Genomic DNA, 19,948 nt, shown 5'->3' on the forward strand with positions numbered 1-19,948 from the left:
GGTTCCCCTGGGGTTCCTTCCTCACTCCCTGGGTCAGCAGTAAGCTCTTCTGTGTCCAACATTTGCCAGTCTTGGTTCAGCTCCTCAGCATTCCGTTGAGGAGGAGAGGGTTCTCCACCGAGCACACCCTGAAGCCTCCTCGGCTCCTCCTCCTCTGACTCTCTCTCAGCTGCTCTGTTTTAACCCCCTCTAATTTGCCCCTCCCTGCTGCAGAGTGAGGAGGGAGAGAAAACTCTCTGCAGCTGTGCCTGTCCCAGTCACAGCTTTCTGTGCTGAGACTGGCCTTCTGGGAGCTGTAGTTTCTTAGCTACTGGGATAGTCCAAGTGAAGTCAGCTTTTCATATTCTGCAGGGCCAACCTGACCAGCTCTCCTGCCTTGGGGACTACCTACCTTCTTCACCACTGTGTCAAAGCTAGGGATAGCGCTAGATTTGTCACATCATTCAGCGGCACTATGAAGGCCTAGGTCGTTTAGAAATATATCCAAAACCTGTTTTTCATATCGGAACTTGGAAGTATTTTGACAATGTTCATCCAAGTGCTCACTTAGGCCGGTTTTTTGACGTTTTTCTCTTTCAATTATGAGCACCATAGTCTCAACCAATGGGGGGGGGGGGAAGTGACACCGGAGGAGTAGGGCCAGAGGAAATATAAAACCCAGATGGAAGCAGCCAGTGGCGTAGTGAGGGGGAGAGGCACCTGGGGTGGTGGTGCCCCTCCCTGCCCTCTTCTCCACCCCATCCGCTCCTTCCCCCCCTCCTGCCGTGCATGCCCCTTCTCTTACTCTGTACCTCTTTAACATTCCCAGTGCAAGTAGCAACCCCAATCTGCTGCTTGCGCCAGTATTGGCTCTTCCTCTGATGTCACTTCCTAGGCGTGGTTCTAGGAAGTGACATCAGAGGAAGAGCTGATGCTGGCGAGAGCAGCAGGTTGGGGTTGCTGCTAGTGCTGGGAACATTAAAGAGGTATGGGGGAAGGGAAGGGGCACATACGCACGGTAGTAGGGGGCAGAGAGATGGATAGGTGCCGGCGCTCAGAGCGGACTGCTCCCTTACCCCTCCCCTTTGCTACGCCACTGGAAGCAGCAACATCCAGCTGCAGGCTAGGTTCTACTTGGAACCTTGCAACTTTCTAGAGACAACATTGGTAACTCTGGGTATCCATGCGGTCCAGACTTGAAGCGGTCCAGAGGAGGGCGACAAAAATGATAGGAGGCTTGCGCCAGAAGACGTATGAGGAGGGACTGAAAGCCCTGAATATGTATATCCTAGAGGAAAGGAGAGACAGGGAAGATATGATTCAGACGTTCAAATACTTGAAGGGTATTAACGTAGAACATAATATTTTTCAGAGAAAGGAAAATGGTAAAACCAGAGGACATAATTTGAGGTTGAGGGGTGATAGATTCAAAGGCAATGTTAGGAAATTCTACTTTATGGAGAGGGTGGTGGATGCCTGGAATGCGCTCTCGAGAGAGATGATGGAGAGAAAAACTGTGACTGAGTTCAAAGAAGTGTGGGATGAACACAGAGGATCTAGAATCAGAAAATAATATTAAAATTGGCGCCCGAACAGGGACTTGAAGGTCTCTTGACCACTGGTTACTCGATTGGTCACTTGTTTCTGGTCCTACGGCTGATATGTCTGCTTAGCCGGCTGCCTTCCTTTTGGGGGGTTTGCAGACCTCAGGACATTGGACCGCTTCAACTGACTTATCTAGTCTCAGTTTAAAGTACAAGAATCTGTATCTGTATCTGTACCTGGAGTGGCCACTATCTGGTAAGTGGGGATTGATCATCCCTATCCTGTCTCTCGTCTCCTGCCTAGTAAGCCACGTGATCTGTCGCTGAAAAGTTGTGGGAAAGGGATTCTAGGAACTGTTATTTTCTGGTTGAGTAACTGAACTGAAATCTGTTGTGTTTTGTGTGTTTGAGAGTGTCTGAGACGTCCTTGAGGACGAAGCGAGTGTGGACCTGTTAGTACTGCGTTTCCCTAGCCCGGAGACGGGCGGGGCCAGGAATTCAGGGAAGTGTTTTTGTCCTCCATTGCACAATGGGGGGATGTCTGTCTACCTGTGGGGATCCCTTGATATGTTAGCTAATTTTAAAAAAGGAATTTGTCTTTGATTATACTTAACAAATCAACCCTTATTTGTCTGTGCCAGTTAGAATGGCCGATATTTGGTGTGGGCTGGCCCCCTCTGGCTCCCTGGAAGAGGACATAACTCGTCAGGTTTTTATGCATTCATTTGCTGTCAGTTCCTCTTCCAGTCAGCCAATTTTTGCATTCCAATGGGAAAACCCTTCCACTGGACAAACCTCCTAAGTAACCTGGACCCGTCTACCCCAGGGCTTTAAAATTAGCCCCTCTCTATTCAGCACTGCCCTTGCTTCAGACCTTGCCAAATTCTTCCCTTCATCTGATTCCCAAGTCCTGCAGTATCCCGGGTTCTTTATGAGTTCTGTCTGTCCAAATGTATTAGTGAAGTTTAAACTGTCAGTTGTTCACAGCATGAGAGGAGAGTATTTTCCTTTTGTGCTGATAAGGGCCATGAAGTGTGTAGCACTTCCAATGTGGTTTCTCCTGAAACAGATAAGTGGTTTTGCATTTGAAGTTTTTGGCTATGTTATAAAATGTATATGCATATTCAGAAATGCATATAAACGAAAAATATGATTTCTGGAACTTATATTCCATGCTAAAAAGAAGTTCTTTGTCCAAATTTAGTAGTTATTTGTCTAAATTTAAAAGTTCTGAAAAGGACTACATCTGTAATTTGATCTCTTTGATCTTTAAGCAACTCTCTCTCCTTTGTGAAATTCTGTAGGAAGGGGGAGTAAGTCTCTACTGAGACCCATGTTGATTGTAAAAAAAAAAAAAAATGAACAATGTTTAAACTTGTGAGTACAGTAAAACTTTGGTTTGGGAGCATAATTTGTTCCAGAAGTATGCTTGTATTCCAGGGCACTAGTGTACAAAAATATACATACTTGTATTGCAAGCCCTTGCTCGTTTGGAACAGTCACTGCATTCCTGCAGCGTCATATAGAGAGGAACCATTGGCTCAGTTGTGAAAATGTGATGCTTCTATACTGTATGTACGTGTATTGCAAGACGTTGCTGGTATAGCAAGTTAAAATTTAATCATTGCTTGTCTTATAGAACACTTGCAAACCAAGTTATTTGCAATCCAAAGTTTTACTGTATATTCCAATCTTTGTTTTGTATTTCTGTATATAAAAATTGTAAGTTTACTTATAACAATGTAATTTTTAGGAATGCTTTTGTATTGAAGTAAATATTTTTGCCAGTCAGCTGATAGTGAAGGGACTGCTGCTTTAGAGAGCGCTTGTGTCAGACTACCCTGCTTAGTGGGTGGATCCAGAACTGCATTTAGCTTAATTTTATAAGTCAGCTCTTTGGGGTAGGAACCTGATATAGAATAGGGATTGAGAACAATTCTTATGTGTTAGTGCACATCTTAAGTTCAATTATTTTGTACCTTCTCTAATCTTTTGTAAACCACATAGCTCTTCACGGTATTGCGGTATATAAACTGTTATTATTATTATTTATCTGAGTCTTTCAGATAGTGGGTCTGCCTTTTAAATTTTCCTGTGGCCATATTTACATTGATTTCAAGTATGCCTTCCTCGTGTCACCTACCTTGGCTTTCAAATCTCCAAGGGTACCAGGTCCCTTCCTACACCGAGGTCTAGGCTGTCTAGTCTCCCTGTCCCTGATAACTGCAAGGCTCTGAGCACCTTTCTCAGTATTGCAGGATACTGTCCCATCTGGATCCCTGATTTCTCTACTATTGCTCGTCCTCTGTATGATTCCACCAAAGGCGCTGACTCAGCCCCTTTTGTCTGGACCCAACTTCAGGAGCGTCTTTTCGCTGCCTCCAAAAACTTCTGACTCAGGCCCCTGCCTTCTGGCCCTTCTGCCCAAGAAGCTGAGCTTTATGCCCTCACTTTTGCCCTGCGCCACTCTGCCTCTCAGTCTTGCAATATATATATACTGACTCCAAATATGCTTTCCTTAACTTGCATTCCCATAGGGCCATCTGGAAACATCGAGGTTTCATTATAGCCTCCGGCCGCCTGATCCATCATGCTCCCCTCATTCTTGACCTTCTTGAGGCCGTACAACTACCCTCACGTGTTTCTGTTATGCTCTGCCATGCTTACAGACGCGTGATGGACCTTGTCTCTCGTGGCAATGCCCTTGCCGACCGCACAGCCCGAGCTGCCAGTCTCTGCCCCCTCTTTCAGCTCCTCTGTATACAATCATTCCTTTTCTGGATTCCCTTACACCCCAGTACGCTTCTCAGGAACAGACTTGGGCATGCATTATTTTGGGCCAGTCTGTCCTGAAAGGGGGGGTGGATACAAAATGCGCCAATTCAAGTGCCAATCCAGACCCACACACTGATACTTCAAACGCAAGCACAGCGGGTACCCTCATATTCATTCCTCAACACCTGGCCCTCACGATTGTCAAAAGATGCCATGATTTGGCACACTCTGGAGAACCCGCTATGAAAATTGACTCTCAAGAGACATTTCTTTATCAATCACCTTGATCAGCTAGTCCGGAATATTGTCCGACAGTGTGTTGTCGGTTCTAGAATAAAATTCCCAATCAGATGACTGCCACCTCTTGGATACCAACCTATTGGAACATATCCGATGCAGGTTCTGTCTGTAGATTTTACCCACATGCCCATTTCCCGTTCCCTCAGTCACTTCCTAGTCTTCACAGACACCCTGACTAGATGGGTCAAAGCCTTCCTTACTTGCACTGAACGCGCCAGAGACGTAACCAAACACCTCCTGAATAATTCCGTGCCTTGATCTCCTTGTTTTTATAGGCAATGACAATGGCCCTGCTTTCATTGCCGATGTTGTCCAACAAATTGCTCAGGCCCTCCAAATTGAATAGAAATTATATGCTGCTTACCATCCTGAGAGCTCTGGTCAGGTCGAAAGAATAAACAGAACTCTTAAGACCCTTCTCACAAAATGAATTGAAGAAACTAATCTGTCCTGGCCTGTCCTGCTGCCTTCTGTTCTTTTTCAGATTAGATGCATCCCATCTAAGCCCCATTTGAGCTCATGTCCGGCCGGCCACCACCCATTGTGAACCCAGATCCTGGTTCCTTTGCTACTCTGGGATCAGATATCCTCCAGAGTCAGGTCCAGTCTTTAGCTAAAGCCCTTTAAGAGCTCCACAAATGGGTCCTGGAAAGGGCCCCATTATCGATAGCTACACAAGTCCATGGGTATGTCCCTGGAAATACAGTATGGCTAAAACTTGGAAGTCAGACCCCCTGAAACCTAGGTGGATAGGTCCTTTTACTGTCCTAATTTCTTCTCTTACAGTTGTCAAAGGTGTCCGGACATGAAACTTGGTTCCACTACAACACGGATCTTCAGCTGAAGCTTTCTAAGACCTCAAAAGTTCTGAATATTTACCACTGTACTTAGCAGGTGTTCTGAATATAATTCTTTATAAGTGTTTGAGTTTAATTGACTGCCTTGGGTTCACACTGCCTTTAGCAAGTGTCTTGAGTATAACTGTTTGAAGTTTTCTAAGTTGTGCCTGAAAGAAAAATGAGTTTCCCCTGTTAGTATATATATATCTGATATTTGTGTTGCCCTTACTTATGCTTCTTTCTTCTGTATTTCTTTCCTATTGTACTTAACAAGTGCAGCCCCTTTGCCTGATGTTTGTTTGCATGAAGGAGTTAAGTACAGAAAGTGTCAAACATCAGAGAGTATTTTCTGTTTCCAACCTACTGGTGATGAAGTTTAAAAGTGGGCGGAAATCTGCATTGATGATGTTGAGGGTCCACTTATCAACTAGACTCTTATTGTAGACCCCACTCGCCCGGTGTCTTTGTATTGTGATACATGTGTGCTATTTGATGTTTCTCAAGGTCATGGTACTACCCCTAATTCAGTTTTGTGTGGCTCCCTAGATTGACAGCGTTATTATACCAAATGTGCTAAGTATATAGGTCTGTATAACCTGATGCCTTTAAGAACTGCCCCTATAAGGAAACCTTCACTAATGGTGGAGCCTGTCCTTTATGAGAAAGAATACCCCGTCTGCCTCCCTTACTATAGGTCCTAGCTCCGGCCCCTTGTGTACTACAGGCTACTGTAATCCCATGGTTTTCACTATCACTGACCCATATAACTGGAATGCCAATGTCCAAGTCCAGAAGGCCAGAGACTGCATGGCATTGTATATTGATGGTAAAAGGTGAGACTCAGGTACTGATGTATATGTCCGAATTGTATCCCACTCATGTGCTCCTGTCTATCACTCTGTGGTGTTTCCCCAGTTTTATGAAATTATGAAAGTAGATACTAATATCCTGTAATCACTAGAAATCTGTTTATATAGTTTGCTGAAACTATAGGTCAGACTCTTAATGTTAGCAATTATTTTGTATGAGGAGGGACTGGTATGGGAGAACAGTGGCTATGGGAGGCAATGCAGCTGGACATGTTAAACCTGACTTCACAGACCCTCACTTTTACGTCAGGTCCACGACCTTCACGATGGGCCTTGTGAACCTCCATTGTTGCTTCCCACTGTCTTCAGCCCTTCAGACACTGCTTAATGGAACTTCCTATGAATTATGGTCAGCTCCTGATAGTTGATACTGGCTCTGTGATCTGTTTGCCTACTCTTGGTTGCCTGCTTAATGGACTGGTACATGTGTGCTTTGCATGATCCGTCCCAGCTTCTTCCTGTTACCGCTGGCCGATGGTGAACACCTGGGAGCCCCTGTATTCAACACCAGAGGTCGCCAAAAGTGGTCTACTTCCACCAATTCCCTTAAAATAGGTGAATGGGGTGATGACTGGCCTGCAGAACGGATCATTGCTGTTTATGGACCTGCCACATGGACCGAGGATGACACCTGGGGCTATCGGACCCCAATCTATATGCTGAACTGCATTATTTGTCTATAAGCTGTACTTGAACTGATAACCAATGAGACCTCCCGAGCTTTGAGTACCATTGGCAGAGCGAATGCTAAAATGCGCACTGCTATTTATCAGAATCGTCTAGCTTTGGACTATTTACTAGCTGCTGTGCCTGTGATAAATTCAACCTCTCCAACTGCTGCCTTGAACTTGAGTAAAGTGATTGAGAACGATGTGGATCGTATCACCAAACTGGCTCATGTTCCTGACCAGACCTGGCGTGACCTTACTGCAGACTGGATCTCTGGTACCTTCAGCTCCTGGTTGCCCTCTGGTTCAGCATTGAAGATCATCTTGCTGGTTGCTGCCCTGTCTTCTCTGCTCCTTTGCTGCCTGCCCTGTATGGTCCCCATAGCCATAAAGCTGCTCCACTGAACTATGGACTCTGCTGTCAAACGTTCCACTGCTGCATTGGCCCTCTCCCAGTATCGTCCCTTACCCACTGGGAACCCCGACTTTCCTGACCCCTAACTTTATTTTGTCAGGCTTGGCTCCTTAGGTACGCCAGCCTGAAAGGGGGGAATGTAGGGTCAGAATGTAGGGTCATGAAATAGTTAACTGTTGTTTAAAATATTGCTCTGGCCTACATAGCTGAAAACAGTGTATAATCTATTGACTGCATCTGCCTAAAATGTATGTCCCTACCTTACCACATTGTAAGCTGAATAGATAAGAGTTTGAGCCATGATGTACCCTGCCCTTCTGTACATTTAACTGTTAGAGTTAGATAGGTGTCCTGCTAGTGACCTGCTAGTGTGAGCTTAGAACCAATGAGTGTTAAGAAAAGTAACACGTGAAAAGCTTTTTCTAGAATTCAGTTGTATAGCCAGAAAAATGAATAAATATCTCTGTAACTTCCTGGTTTCGGCACTTCTGAGCCAGCTTGGAGCTCAGGGGTCCAGCATGCATGCTGTGAATAAAACTTGTACTTCTTCACGCCTCTGACTTTGTGTGTCCAAGTGACCTTTCAAGGCCAGTACTAGGCAAACTTGTACGGTCTGTGTCTGTATATGGCCATTTGGTGAAGGATGGGCTGGGGAGGGTTTCAATGGCTGGGAGAGTGTAAATGGGCTGGAGTAGGTTTTAATGGAGATTTCGGCAGTAGGAACTCAAGCACAGTACCGGGTAGAGCTTTGGATTCTTGCCCAGAATTAGCTAAAAAGAAAAAATTAAAAAAAATTAAAATTGAATCAGGTTGGGCAGACTGGATGGACCATTTGGATCTTTATCTACCATCATCTACTATGTTACTATGTTATATGTTACAAGTAAAGTGTACAGCTGTGCCTCTGGAGAACCATGATATGTGAAAGGACAATTTGGGGGTTTATTTTCTCTCCCTTACCAGTGAACAAAACAGGATTCTACCTGGCATGTATAATCATCAGTATTTTCCTTTACCTGTACCCATTATGTGGCTCTAGTTTGTCCTGGCTGTAGGCTCACCCTCGCTCATGTTATCACGACATAAAATAACACTAACCCTCTCTTTTACAAAGGTGCGCTAAGCTTTTTAGCGCGCGCTAAATATTAGTGCACGCTAACTGCTAACGCGTGCATGTTATCTTATGAACTCATTAGCGGTTAGTGCATATGTTGATTTAGCTTAGCGTGCCTTTGTAAAAGAGGGCCTAAAACTCACAGTAGGAACTATAAAACTAGTAACCTAAGTGTATAGAAAGACCTAAATGTTAAAAAAGTTTTCTTCAAGGGTAAATTGTTAGTTTTCAGAAAAATGTTGAGGCAAATTCCAGACACAAGAAACAATATGAAAAAACAAAACAATATTCTTGGTTCTTAGCATATTGACATTTTCTTGCTCTGTTTCTTTTCTTTTGATTTTTTTATGATTTAAAAAAAATGTAATAGGTTGATATTGGTTAGCTGGATTCCTGTTGGGAAGCTTTAAAATCTATTGCAGAAACCTTTCGTAATAGTTTTATTTGTAACAGCATGTTATCTAATAATATTCCAATAAATGAAATAGCCATTGTTACATAAAATAGGAATCTAGTCTAGATAGCTGCAGTTTCTCAACAAGTGATTGGGATTATAAAAATCATGTGAAAAAAATATGGCACTGAGAATCACTGATATGTATATACCCAACCAAGCTAGGCACAAATGCCTTATTATATTGAAAATGAAATTAAATAGATGTGATGTCTGAAGAAAGCTTGTAAAAGTTGTGTTTACTACCACAGGAGCTTGAATGACTGTTTCCAGACCTTTATCAGGACAAATAATTACAGCTATGGTGACTAAACACTCATATTTCAATCTGCAGAATAAATCAAATGTAGCTAAATAGAGCCGGGCAGAGAAGCATCATCTGTGCTTGTCGGCAGTGCACATTGCAGAGTCCCTGAACGTGCAGCCTGATTTTTTCAGCAGGAGCTCAATGGATCTGGGGGAGTGGGAGCTATCTAATGGGGTGTTTCAATTCATTGTGCAAAGCTGGGGTTCTTCCGATCCTACATTGAATGGCCACCAAGTCGAATTTCAAGGTGGATCAATTTTTCAGCCACTGGAGGGAGACGGGCTTCCTTGGCATTAATGCCTTCCTTTTCCAGTGACCAGCAGATAGCCTATTCTCTTTCTTCCTTGGCTGCTGTTGGGGTGAGTACTTGAGCGAATTACTTTCCATCCTGGTCAGATTATATTGGTTACCCCAGACTGGCCAAGAAGTATGTGGACTTGGTACGGCTTCTAGTCAGCAAGTTGCTTCGGGATTACTCAACTGTGGAACTCTCTACCACAGTACATAAGAGGCGAAAAAGACCTTTCATCCTTTAAAAAAATCTTAAAAACTTTTTTTTAAAATGCATCCAACCTTTCACTCACCGACCAATAACTAAAAATCTTAGGGTTTGTTGGGGTTTTTTTTTTGTTATTTTTACCCTCCCTCTCGTTTACTTCCCTTTTGTGTTTTTTCACTCTAACAAGAAATTGTAACTTTTCCCCCCTATCCCCTGAGATTCATGTTAGTCTTATTTTGTAAGTCTGAAGTTATTTTCTATGTACCCACATCCCTGTTTTTACAAAGTTGTACATCGCTTAGTAAATTAAATAAGCGATCCATCAAATGCTAATAAAAACTTGAAACTTGAATGTAGAATTTCTCCCCCTTTGGTCTAAGGGCTTGTTCTTTCAGAAGGCAAAACAGAGTCAGAAAGAATATTATGATTTGGGTCATTGCCACTTTGCTTCAGGTCAGGAAAAGATCTACTTCAGCTACTTATGCAAGGATTTGGAGGACTTTTGAATGCTGATGTGCAGACAGAAGTGTTTCTCTTTTATCTTTTTTGATGGCTTACATCTTAGTCTCTGGTCAGGCTTGGAAGAGGGCTTGGCATTTGGAAGAGATCAGGTGGCAGCCCTAGCTGTTTTCAGGGGCCATCTGTAGTGTTCTTCTTTGGCGATGCATCAGATGTGGTGAGCTTCTTAAAAGGTGTGGCTTGGCTTTGACTCCCCATTTCATTTGTCCAGAATGAAATCATAACCTGGTTCTGTGCACTCTTCAGAAGGCTTCACTTGAACCTCTGAAGAATATCAAGGACTTAACACCGAAGTGGCAATTATTTTGGTGTGCTGTATTTTGGAACACCCAGACCCTTTCCTATTGATATCCTTTTCTTTGTTTTACCAAAGCAGGAGTCTTCCTGCTAGTAAAGAAACCAATTCACTAAATAATATAGCACCTGGCCATATAGAATATTAAAAATCATAACACAGAGCTAAAAAGAAATCCTTGCATTTATTTACTTGTAATTTTTTTCAACAATCTTTTAGCACATCCTAAATAAACAATATTAAAGTAGTCTGTCTGCTGCCCTAAGTGTCAGCTGGGTTGCAATTCTTTTTTTCATGCCTTTTGGGGATGCCCTCAAGTGAAAGTTTTTTGGAGGGCCATACTCCGCTTCTTGGAGCGGCTTGTTGGTCACTTTATTCCGATGTCTCCGGTAGACTTGCTTTTGGATAGATATGAATCTTTGCGAGTGCCTGCTCGGGGACATCGGTTGCTGATCCGGAAAGCTGCTGTTATAGGAAAGAAGATCATACTTAGCGTTTGGACGCAAGCCACCGCACCTGCTTACTGGGCTTGGAGAAATCGCTTTCATAATCTGATGCTCTTGGAGCAGCGCCATGCCCGTTTATCCATCAGGCAGACGAAGATTTTCCTGCAGACCTGGGACCCCTATATTCACTCGCTTTCCCCTAGGGCCAGAAGTCTGGTCTTAAACTCGTTTCGCTGATGATACCATGTGCTCTCAGCTGTTTCCCCGGGATGGTTGGTGGGTTGTTTGGGTGAGTGTGACTGGAGGGTATGAATGGATGGGTGTGTATGGAGTTAGTTGGGTAGGATGAGACTCAATTCTGTGGCTGGGTGGTAGGGGTTCGGTTGTCTTGTTTACTACGTGCTGAGCGGCATAAGAACACAGCTTGCTCAGCATTCTCTTTTCTTTCTTGCTGGTTTCGGGTTATGGGTAGGGCTTCAGGGTGGGGGTTCGGGTTGGGGTGGGAGTTTGTGATTAGGAGTGGGGGGGGTTGGGGGGATTCTTGGGGGGGGGGAAATTGTTTGGTTGTACGTTTGGTGATCTCGACCTTGTTGTACTGTTGTGCTGTATTGTGTATTTACTGATAGTGCACCAATAAAACATGATTTATACTAAAGTAGTCTGTCTGGGAAAGGATAAGCGATTGAACTACAAGTGCAAAAACTGACTTGTTAAACTATTTACAAACTACCCATAATTTCCTTAAAAGAAAAAATGATTTTTTATTAACCAGATTAAACTTGATGCTCCACACTTGAGGCATAGGGCTCCTTTTACGAAGGTGTGCTAGCGTTTTTAGCGCACGCACCGGATTAGCGCGTGCTAGCTGAAAAACTACCGCCTGCTCAAGAGGAGGCAGTAGCAGCTAGTGTGCGTGGCATTATAGCGTGCGCTATTCCGCACGTTAAGGCCCTAACGCGCCTTCATAAAAGGAACCCATAGTCATTAATGGCCATGAAATAATTGATATCCCAGCACTTGTTTTGAAATTAGTATGATTTTTTTGTTCTATTTATGCACTTTTATGCTGATGATGAATCCTACTATTTGCAGCTCAAGTACAACATTCGAAAAGCAGTGCACATCAATTTTTTAAATATTTATTTACACATTTATATTCTGCATATCTGAAATCTATGCAGGTTACAACATCACACTCATAAAATAAAAACAATACAATTACTCAATAACCCAACATAAACACACTACATAATTATTTTAATTTATAACATTCATCATACAACTTATAAAACCATATATGAACTAAATCACTCCCAAATCCTGGAAAGCATTTCTAAAAAGATGAGCCTTCAAACTCTTATGAAAGGATAAAAAAACGGAGACGAATCGCATCTGGGAGAGAATTCCATAAATGCGTAAACGACTTGAAGATTTAGATATAGATCGGACTGGAGGAACTACTAATTGTTTAGACTGAGAACACAGCAAGTGTGCGGGTATCTATGTCTCCAATATTGAAGCAACAACTTCAAGTAGCAGACCATAGACTGATTTATATACCAAAGTCAAGATCTTAAATTGAATTCTGTCATTTTACTCAACAGTTTTCAGTTCTGTACAAGGAGAGGTTATGTAGTTGCTCTGTGCTATAGGAACCCTGATAATTGTCTTTATATTAACATGTAAATAACCCCAAAAAATTTTCAATAGTCCCAAATGTAAATTCCTCATATAGTAAGCTATTAATGTATTTGAGCTAGTGAAAGCTATGATAGATAAGAGCAGTCAGTAAACCGCTATGAAATAACACACAATTAACGTTAACAATGCCGATCTTCAAAATATCCTTAGGACAGAGAGGATTACTCTAAAATAGATATGGCAGTCAGAAGCAATTTTATACCTTATTTTTTATAGGTAGACCATTTTAGGCAGTCTATATGGAAATTAAAAAAAAGAGCTGAAGTTGATGATCCACACAGAGAATACCTGTCATTTGAAATTAGAGCAATGTCTGTTTTTATTAAACTAGAGAATGTAACATTAATGCTCATAATAATTATTTTTGAAGGATAGCTGGAATATTTCCGCATATAGGCCCCCTTTTACAAAGCCAAAGTAACGCGTCCTGGTGCAGCAAATGTGACGCAGCCCATTCAGTTCCTATGGGCTGTGTTGCATTTACCACTCTGGGACTTTTCTACCATAGCTTTGTAAAAGGGTCCAAAGTTCTTATTTGAATGCATAGGACATCCATTTTTTAATATTAAAAAAGCCGATTACTATAAATTAGAGGGGGGGAATTCATTAAGAGGCGGTAAATACTAAGACACCCATAGGAATATAATGGGTGTCTTAGCATTTAGCGTGCGTACTAATTGTTAGTGGGTGCTAAATTGGTTAGCACCCCTTGATGAATGTCCCCCTTAATCTATCTGATTAAAAAAACTATTTGATATGGTATAAAAAGCATTTTTTGTAAATGTTTTTTAAAATGTGTTTTGAATTAATTTTTGGAAACCACTTAGGTTTAGACGGTATAGACATTTTTCAATAAATAATTCCTTTAGTTACTACACAGTAAGCTGAAAATCCCCAAATCTTCCACTGGACTTTCCACTGTTTTGTGTTCTTTAAAGTCTGTATTTGGAGCCTGGTTTCAAGGTTTATTAAAAATTTCTTACACCGCTTATTCCAAAATTCAAAGTGGTGTACAATAAAATTTATAATCAGCGCACAATAATACAAAACAGAATGAAAATCAAAATACATATCATTACAGGACCGGGTTTGTGCTGGGTTCGTGCGGGTATGCGTCGGCAGCAGGGTTGTGGCATGCGGGCCGGGCTGCCCCACCCCTGGCCACCTGCGCATCAGGTCCCGAAGTGATGCGGGGCTGGAGTCGGGGAGTTCATGGGCTGCCGCCACATCTATGTGGGGTTGCGATGCCAGGTGGTGGGGAGGCGGAGCTGCGATCTGGTGTTCCTCGTCGCCAGTTGCTGGGGCTTCTGCGGTGTGGCGGCTATGATGGAAGGGGCCCTTGTGGCGGACTTACTGCTCAAATTTACTTCACTTAAAAAACAAAAAAATGATGGGGTGCGTACTGGCTGTGGTGCGGCTCCTGCACTCGGACACTGTTGGATCTGCGGGCAGTAGAATGGGGCTGGTGGCTATGGGGCCCTTCACGTACATTAGACATACAAAAGCAAAAAACAAAAGAAGAGAGTAAAAAGGGAAGAACTACAATATGTAAAGGAAAGAAGAAATGAGGAAAAAACAGTAGGACCATAAATGATGCCATAGTTGTAAATGGCAGCAATGACTTACCCTTTATCCATCACATCCATCCATCACATCCATCCATCTGTGTCTGTTTAGCTTTCATGACTGGCATTTCTTATGCCTTGCTACTTTGATCACTGCAGTTTAAATACAGTGAACTGGTTTTCTTGTAAAACAAGCAGGGCACATGTTCAGTGCTTCAGGGCCAGATGGAGCCTCCTTGACAAAGCAGAGTGGTGTCATTGAGGCAGGTCTTTGTGATGTATGGTTCTAACTCAGTGGTCTCAAACTCAAACCCTCTGCAGGGCCACATTTTGGATTTGTAGGTACTTGGAGGGCCGCAGAAAAAATAGTTAATATCTTATTAAAGAAATGACAATTTTGCATGAGGTAAAACTCTTTATAGTTTATAAACTTCTCGCCCCCCTCTCCCCAAAGGACTGCATGTTCCCCTCTCTTTGCAGTGTCCTCCATCTTCCCCCTGGCCTTCCTGTCTTAGTTTCAGCTAATTACCGCAGCCTGCAGAGACGATCACCGGTGCTGTAGCGTTCCTTGCAGGTTGCCATCGGCCTCTGCGGCACGTTCCCTCTGTCGCGATCCTGACCCTCCTCTGACGTCAGGGGCAGGATCGCGGCAGAGGGAACGTGCTGCTGAGGATGACGGCAGCCTGCAACGATTGCTACAGCACCAGCAATCCTCTCTGCAGGCTGCGGTAATTATCTGAAGGTAAGAGTGGAAGGCCAGGGGGAAAGCCGGAGGACACTGCAAAGAGCGGGCAGCACTAGTACAGACTTCGGGCCACAAAATAGTACCTGGCGGGCCGCATGTGGCCCCTGGACCGCGAGTTTGAGACCACTGTTCTAACTGGACCACTATGTAGTTTGTGCCTGGACTTTAGTGCTCAGGGCAGCTCTGTCTTACTGCCTATCTTGTCCATTCTTACTCATCTTTCATCTGGAATTAATTATTAGACATGACAAGTGATTAAAGAATATTATTTCTTAGGATTCTAATTTACAAGAGGTGATAGCTTAAGGATTTATTGTAACTACCTTCTTGAGGTCAGAAATTTGAAACAGTACATCAGTTTGCCTTTGAAGTATAGCTGACATAAAATCTGCAGGTTGATTTCTTTGCTCTGTCGCCATGAAAGAAAAATTAGCTAAACTGATAGTGGTTATGGTGGTTTTTTTGTGTTTTTTTTTTTTAGCTCAAAAGGGGGCAATAATTAAACTATCTAGATTGGTGCAAAAATCATGGGCAATTTTTTTCCTAAAGAGTTTGTACTAATATCAAAGCAGAATTTTGTATAGTTTTGGCTTCTATTGTTACTGCTGGAGAAAGCACCTGCAGAGATTTTATCTTTGGTATTTTTTTTTTCTGGGTAAAACTGTAATCGTATATCTGTGTTACCTTGCTTGACCTAACTCCACCACTGGGAATCTTCCACATACTGGGTGGTCAGCTTTTAAAAGACTTTTTCTGCCAGTAAATTGTTATTCTGTTCGTGGAAATAGCTTTGAAAATTGGTATTATAAGTATATAACTATGTTGCTTTGCTTTTTTCATTTTAGAAAGTTCTTATGGTTGTCCAACTGAGTAGAACAGGAGGAGGGAATACATAATGTGAATTATATGAAGAAACTGAGGCAGGACTACTCCAGTGTTCTGTTGGAGATGAGTGTCAGAATATGGTGGAGATAAAAGGGAGAGGAAAAGAAATTTAATGGTGCATTTAGCAGGGCTGTGGAGTCGGAGGAAATTTTGGGTACCTGGAGTCGGAGTTAGAAGTACAAAAAACTGAGGAGTCGGAGTCGGAACATTTATCTACCGACTCCATTTTTGAACTTGGCATACCAATCGCGAGCGATTCTTTCAGCTATAGCACCCACTATATACACAGCACAAATGTTGCAAGCAGCTTCTGCGGCCTTAGAACCTTGATTAAAAGCAAAAAGAAGGTGGTGTCGAAAATGCTCATTTCTCTCAACTTGACATTCCATTTTAACGATCTGAAAATTAACCAGTGCTGTGGAGTCGGAGTCGAGGAGTCGGAGTCGGAGGAAATTTCGGGTACCTGGAGTCGGAGTCGGAGTCTGAAGTACAAAAAACTGAGGAGTCGGAGTCGGAACATTTATCTACCGACTCCACAGCCCTGGCATTTAGGTAATTACACAACTCAGGTTAAAAAAATAATAATTGAGTACACCCCAGTAATGAAAATAATGTCAAAACTTAGCATTCTATAATGACATTTTGTCGACGAGATACTTTTATAGTGTGCGGGCATTAAGGCACCTACATTTTGGTGCCCAGTTATAGAATTTCTCCCAGGGTGTATTATATGGTAAGATTGCTTTTTAAAATCTGCATTATGATTATGGACATAAGTTAAGGAAACTGGTTTATCACAATGGTAATTCTAGATTTTGCAGTCTTGTTCTGGCAGTTATACTGGCTATTCTGTACTTGCTATTTTTTAAAATAACATTTTGTATTTTTTTTTTAATAGTGATTATACCCAATCTTTGGAACACTGATGGAGAAGTTATGATTCCTGAGATCAAACCAGTAGTAGACAATGATGAACTAGCAAGCTGTTATGAAAGGAAGCTGATAGAGGTAAAGCTACGCTATTTTAATTTTTTCTTATATGTTATTGTTGATATTTGCCCTAGTTAGTACTTGACAGGCTGTTTAGCTCAACAACAGGAATTTGTGAGAACTGTTTAGACAGATGTAAACATAAATATTTTGGTTTAAAATAAGATTGTAAGGTTTACATCAGCACCTTGACAGAAAATATGTTTCCTGTATGACATCTTGTTTAGCATTCCTGTAATTGTGAAACATTAATTGTTAAAGACAAACCAAACAAAACATAGACACGCTTCATAAATCATGTGCCACTGGAAGTCAACACCAGTAAGAGATTTTTGTGGGTAGCAATATGTTTCATTTATATTTCTCTCATTTTGTTGGTCTCCATATTTTTGAGTTAATGCACAATTTTATTGTGTGCTTATATATAGTATATATTAGGACAAGTGTCCCTCCGTCTTGGGGGGGGGGGCGCGGTGACAAAAGGGCCAAGGCAGTTGCCCGGGGAGGGGAAGGGCTGGGAGGGGTCAAAGGAGAAGAGGGGAGGGGGGAGGGGGAACAGGCAGGGAGCCAATCAGGGGCACGGACATAGGCTAAGCTATCCTTTCTAAGCAACAGTCAATAACACATCTTAACACAGCTTAGCTGTCTTTAGCACCTCTTTGCTCCTCTTCACTGCCCTTTAGGCACTGATTTCATTTAGGCTGGTTAATGACATTCCCTAAGGTCAGATATGAATGCTTTCCAAGTTAAGGCAGGGCTGACTCTAAGCTAGGGATAGTACAGAAGGGGAGAGTGGGGATAAATGGACAATACTCAGACTGAAAGAGCGTCACCAGTGGGGTGCCTCAGGGCTCAGTGCTTGGATCTGTGCTCTTCAACATCTTTATAAATGATCTGGAAATTGGTACGACGAGCGAGGTGATTAAATTTGCGGACGATATTAAGCTATTCAGAGTAGTGAAGACGCAGGAGGATTGCGATGATCTGTAACGTGACATAAACATGCTTGAGAAATAGGCTGCGACATGGCAAATGAGGTTCAACGTGGATAAATGTAAGGTGATGCATGTCGATAACAAAAATCTCATGCACGAATACAGAATGTCCGGGGCTGTACTTGGAGAGACCTCCCAGGAAAGAGACTTGGGAGTTCTGATCAACATGTCGATGAAGCTGTCTATGCAATGTGCGGCGGCGGCGAAAAGGGCGAACAGAATGCTAGGAATGATTAAAAAGGGGATCACGAACAGATCGGAGAGGGTTATCATGCTGCTGTACCAGGCCATGGTGCGCTCTCACCTGGAATACTGCGTCCAGCACTGGTCGCCATGCATGAAGAAGGACAAGGATGTGCTGAGACTGGAGTCGGTGCAAAGAATGGCCACCCAGATGGTCTCGGGACTCAAGGATCTACCATACGAAAAATGGCTTGACAAATTACAGCTATACTCGCTCGAGGAGCGCAGAGAGAGGGGGGACATGATCGAGACGTTCAAGTATCTTACGGGCTGCATCAAGGCAGAGGAAGATATCTTCTTTTTCAAGGGTCCCACGACAACAAGAGGGCATCCGTTGAAAATCAGGGGCGGGAAACTACGAGGTGACACCAGGAAATTCTTTTTCACTGAAAGAGTGGTTGATCGCTGGAATAGTCTTCCACTACAGGTGATTGAGGCCAGCAGCGTGCCTGATTTTAAGGCCAAATGGGATCGGCACATGGGATCTATTCACAGGGCAAAGGTAGGGGAGGGACATTAAGGTGGGCAGACTAGATGGGCCGTGGGCCCTTATCTGCCATCTATTTCTATGTTTCTATGTTTCTATGACATGGTACTACTCGAAAGGGTCCAGAGAAGAGCGACTAAAATGGTTAAGGGGCAGGAGGAGTTGCCGTACAGTGAGAGATTGAAGAAACTAGGCCTCTTCTCCCTTGAAAAGAGAAGACTGAGAGGGGACATGATCGAAACATTCAAGATAATGAAGGGAATAGACTTAGTAGATAAGGACAGGTTGTTCACCCTCTCCAAGGTACAGAGAACGAGAGGGCACTTTCTAAAGTTGAAATGAGATAGATTCCGTACAAACATAAGGAAATTCTTCTTCACCCAGAGAGTGGTGGAAAACTGGAACGCTCTTCCAGAATCTGTTATAGGGGAAAACACACTTCAGGGTTTCAAAACAAAGTTGGACAAGTTCTTGCAAAACTGGAATATACGCAGGTGAGGCTGGACTCATTTAGAACACTGGTCTTTTACCTGAGGACCACCGCGTGAGCGGACTACTGGGTAGGATGGACCACTGGTCTGACCCAGCAGCGGCAATTCTTATGTTCTTATGTTAGAGGCATGCTAAGAGCCTAACGCTGGCCATTGGATTGTCAGAACCTAATTATTTGTCTCTTAAATAGCGCACTTCCCGGAGGTAATACAAGGCATTGCTGCAAAACCTTTAGCACTTGCAGAGGCTCTTGTTATATCTGTAAGTTAACATCGACAAATGATTATGTCAACCACTTTAAGTAGCTCCCCTTTAGAGCCCAATAAGCATGAGCGAAAACTAGACCAAGGATCACATGCCTTTCCTCGCTCTCCTACAAATTCCGTCTGTAAGGATCGCAATCTTTTTGGATTATTCAAGTCATAACCTATGGCTCGTGACCTTTGGATTATTCCAGTTGTAATCTTTTATTCTTCTTCCCGCTCCTTGGATGGCCTCGTCCTCGCTCTCCTAAAAAATTGCATCTGTAAGGTTTGCGACCTTTTTAGGATTAGTCAAGTCTGGATTATTATTGAAGTCACTTTTCTTCACCTGGCCCATCTTTCCCGTTCTTACTATGGCCATGACATGTTATAGTCAAGTTGCATTACCTTTCACCAATGCTGCACACCATATGCAGGGATTCAAGATAAAGTTAGACAAGTTCCTACTGAACAAGGACGTACGCTGGGAAGGCTAGTCTCAGTTAGGGCACTGGTCTTTGACCAAAAGGGCTGCCGCGTGAAGGGGGCGTTGAAACATCATGATGTGCTTGGGTCTTGA

General features: G+C 43.0%; 1 protein-coding gene across 3 annotated transcripts in view; it reads left to right on the top strand.

The window, feature by feature from the left end:
- SNX29 (sorting nexin 29) overlaps positions 1-19,948 on the top strand; it is a 407,218-nt gene that overhangs the window by 165,985 nt on the left and 221,285 nt on the right. For all 3 annotated transcript variants that reach the window (XR_004536445.1, XM_033914223.1, XM_033914221.1), the window contains exon 15: positions 16,818-16,927. Coding sequence is in view for 2 of the 3 variants with exons in the window: in XM_033914223.1 (XP_033770114.1) it covers positions 16,818-16,927 (110 nt within the window). In the remaining variant the exon portion in view is untranslated. The remainder of the gene's footprint in view (positions 1-16,817; positions 16,928-19,948) is intronic.

This window comes from Geotrypetes seraphini, chromosome 11 (genome assembly GCF_902459505.1).
Source record: "Geotrypetes seraphini chromosome 11, aGeoSer1.1, whole genome shotgun sequence".
NCBI lineage: Eukaryota > Metazoa > Chordata > Amphibia > Gymnophiona > Dermophiidae > Geotrypetes > Geotrypetes seraphini.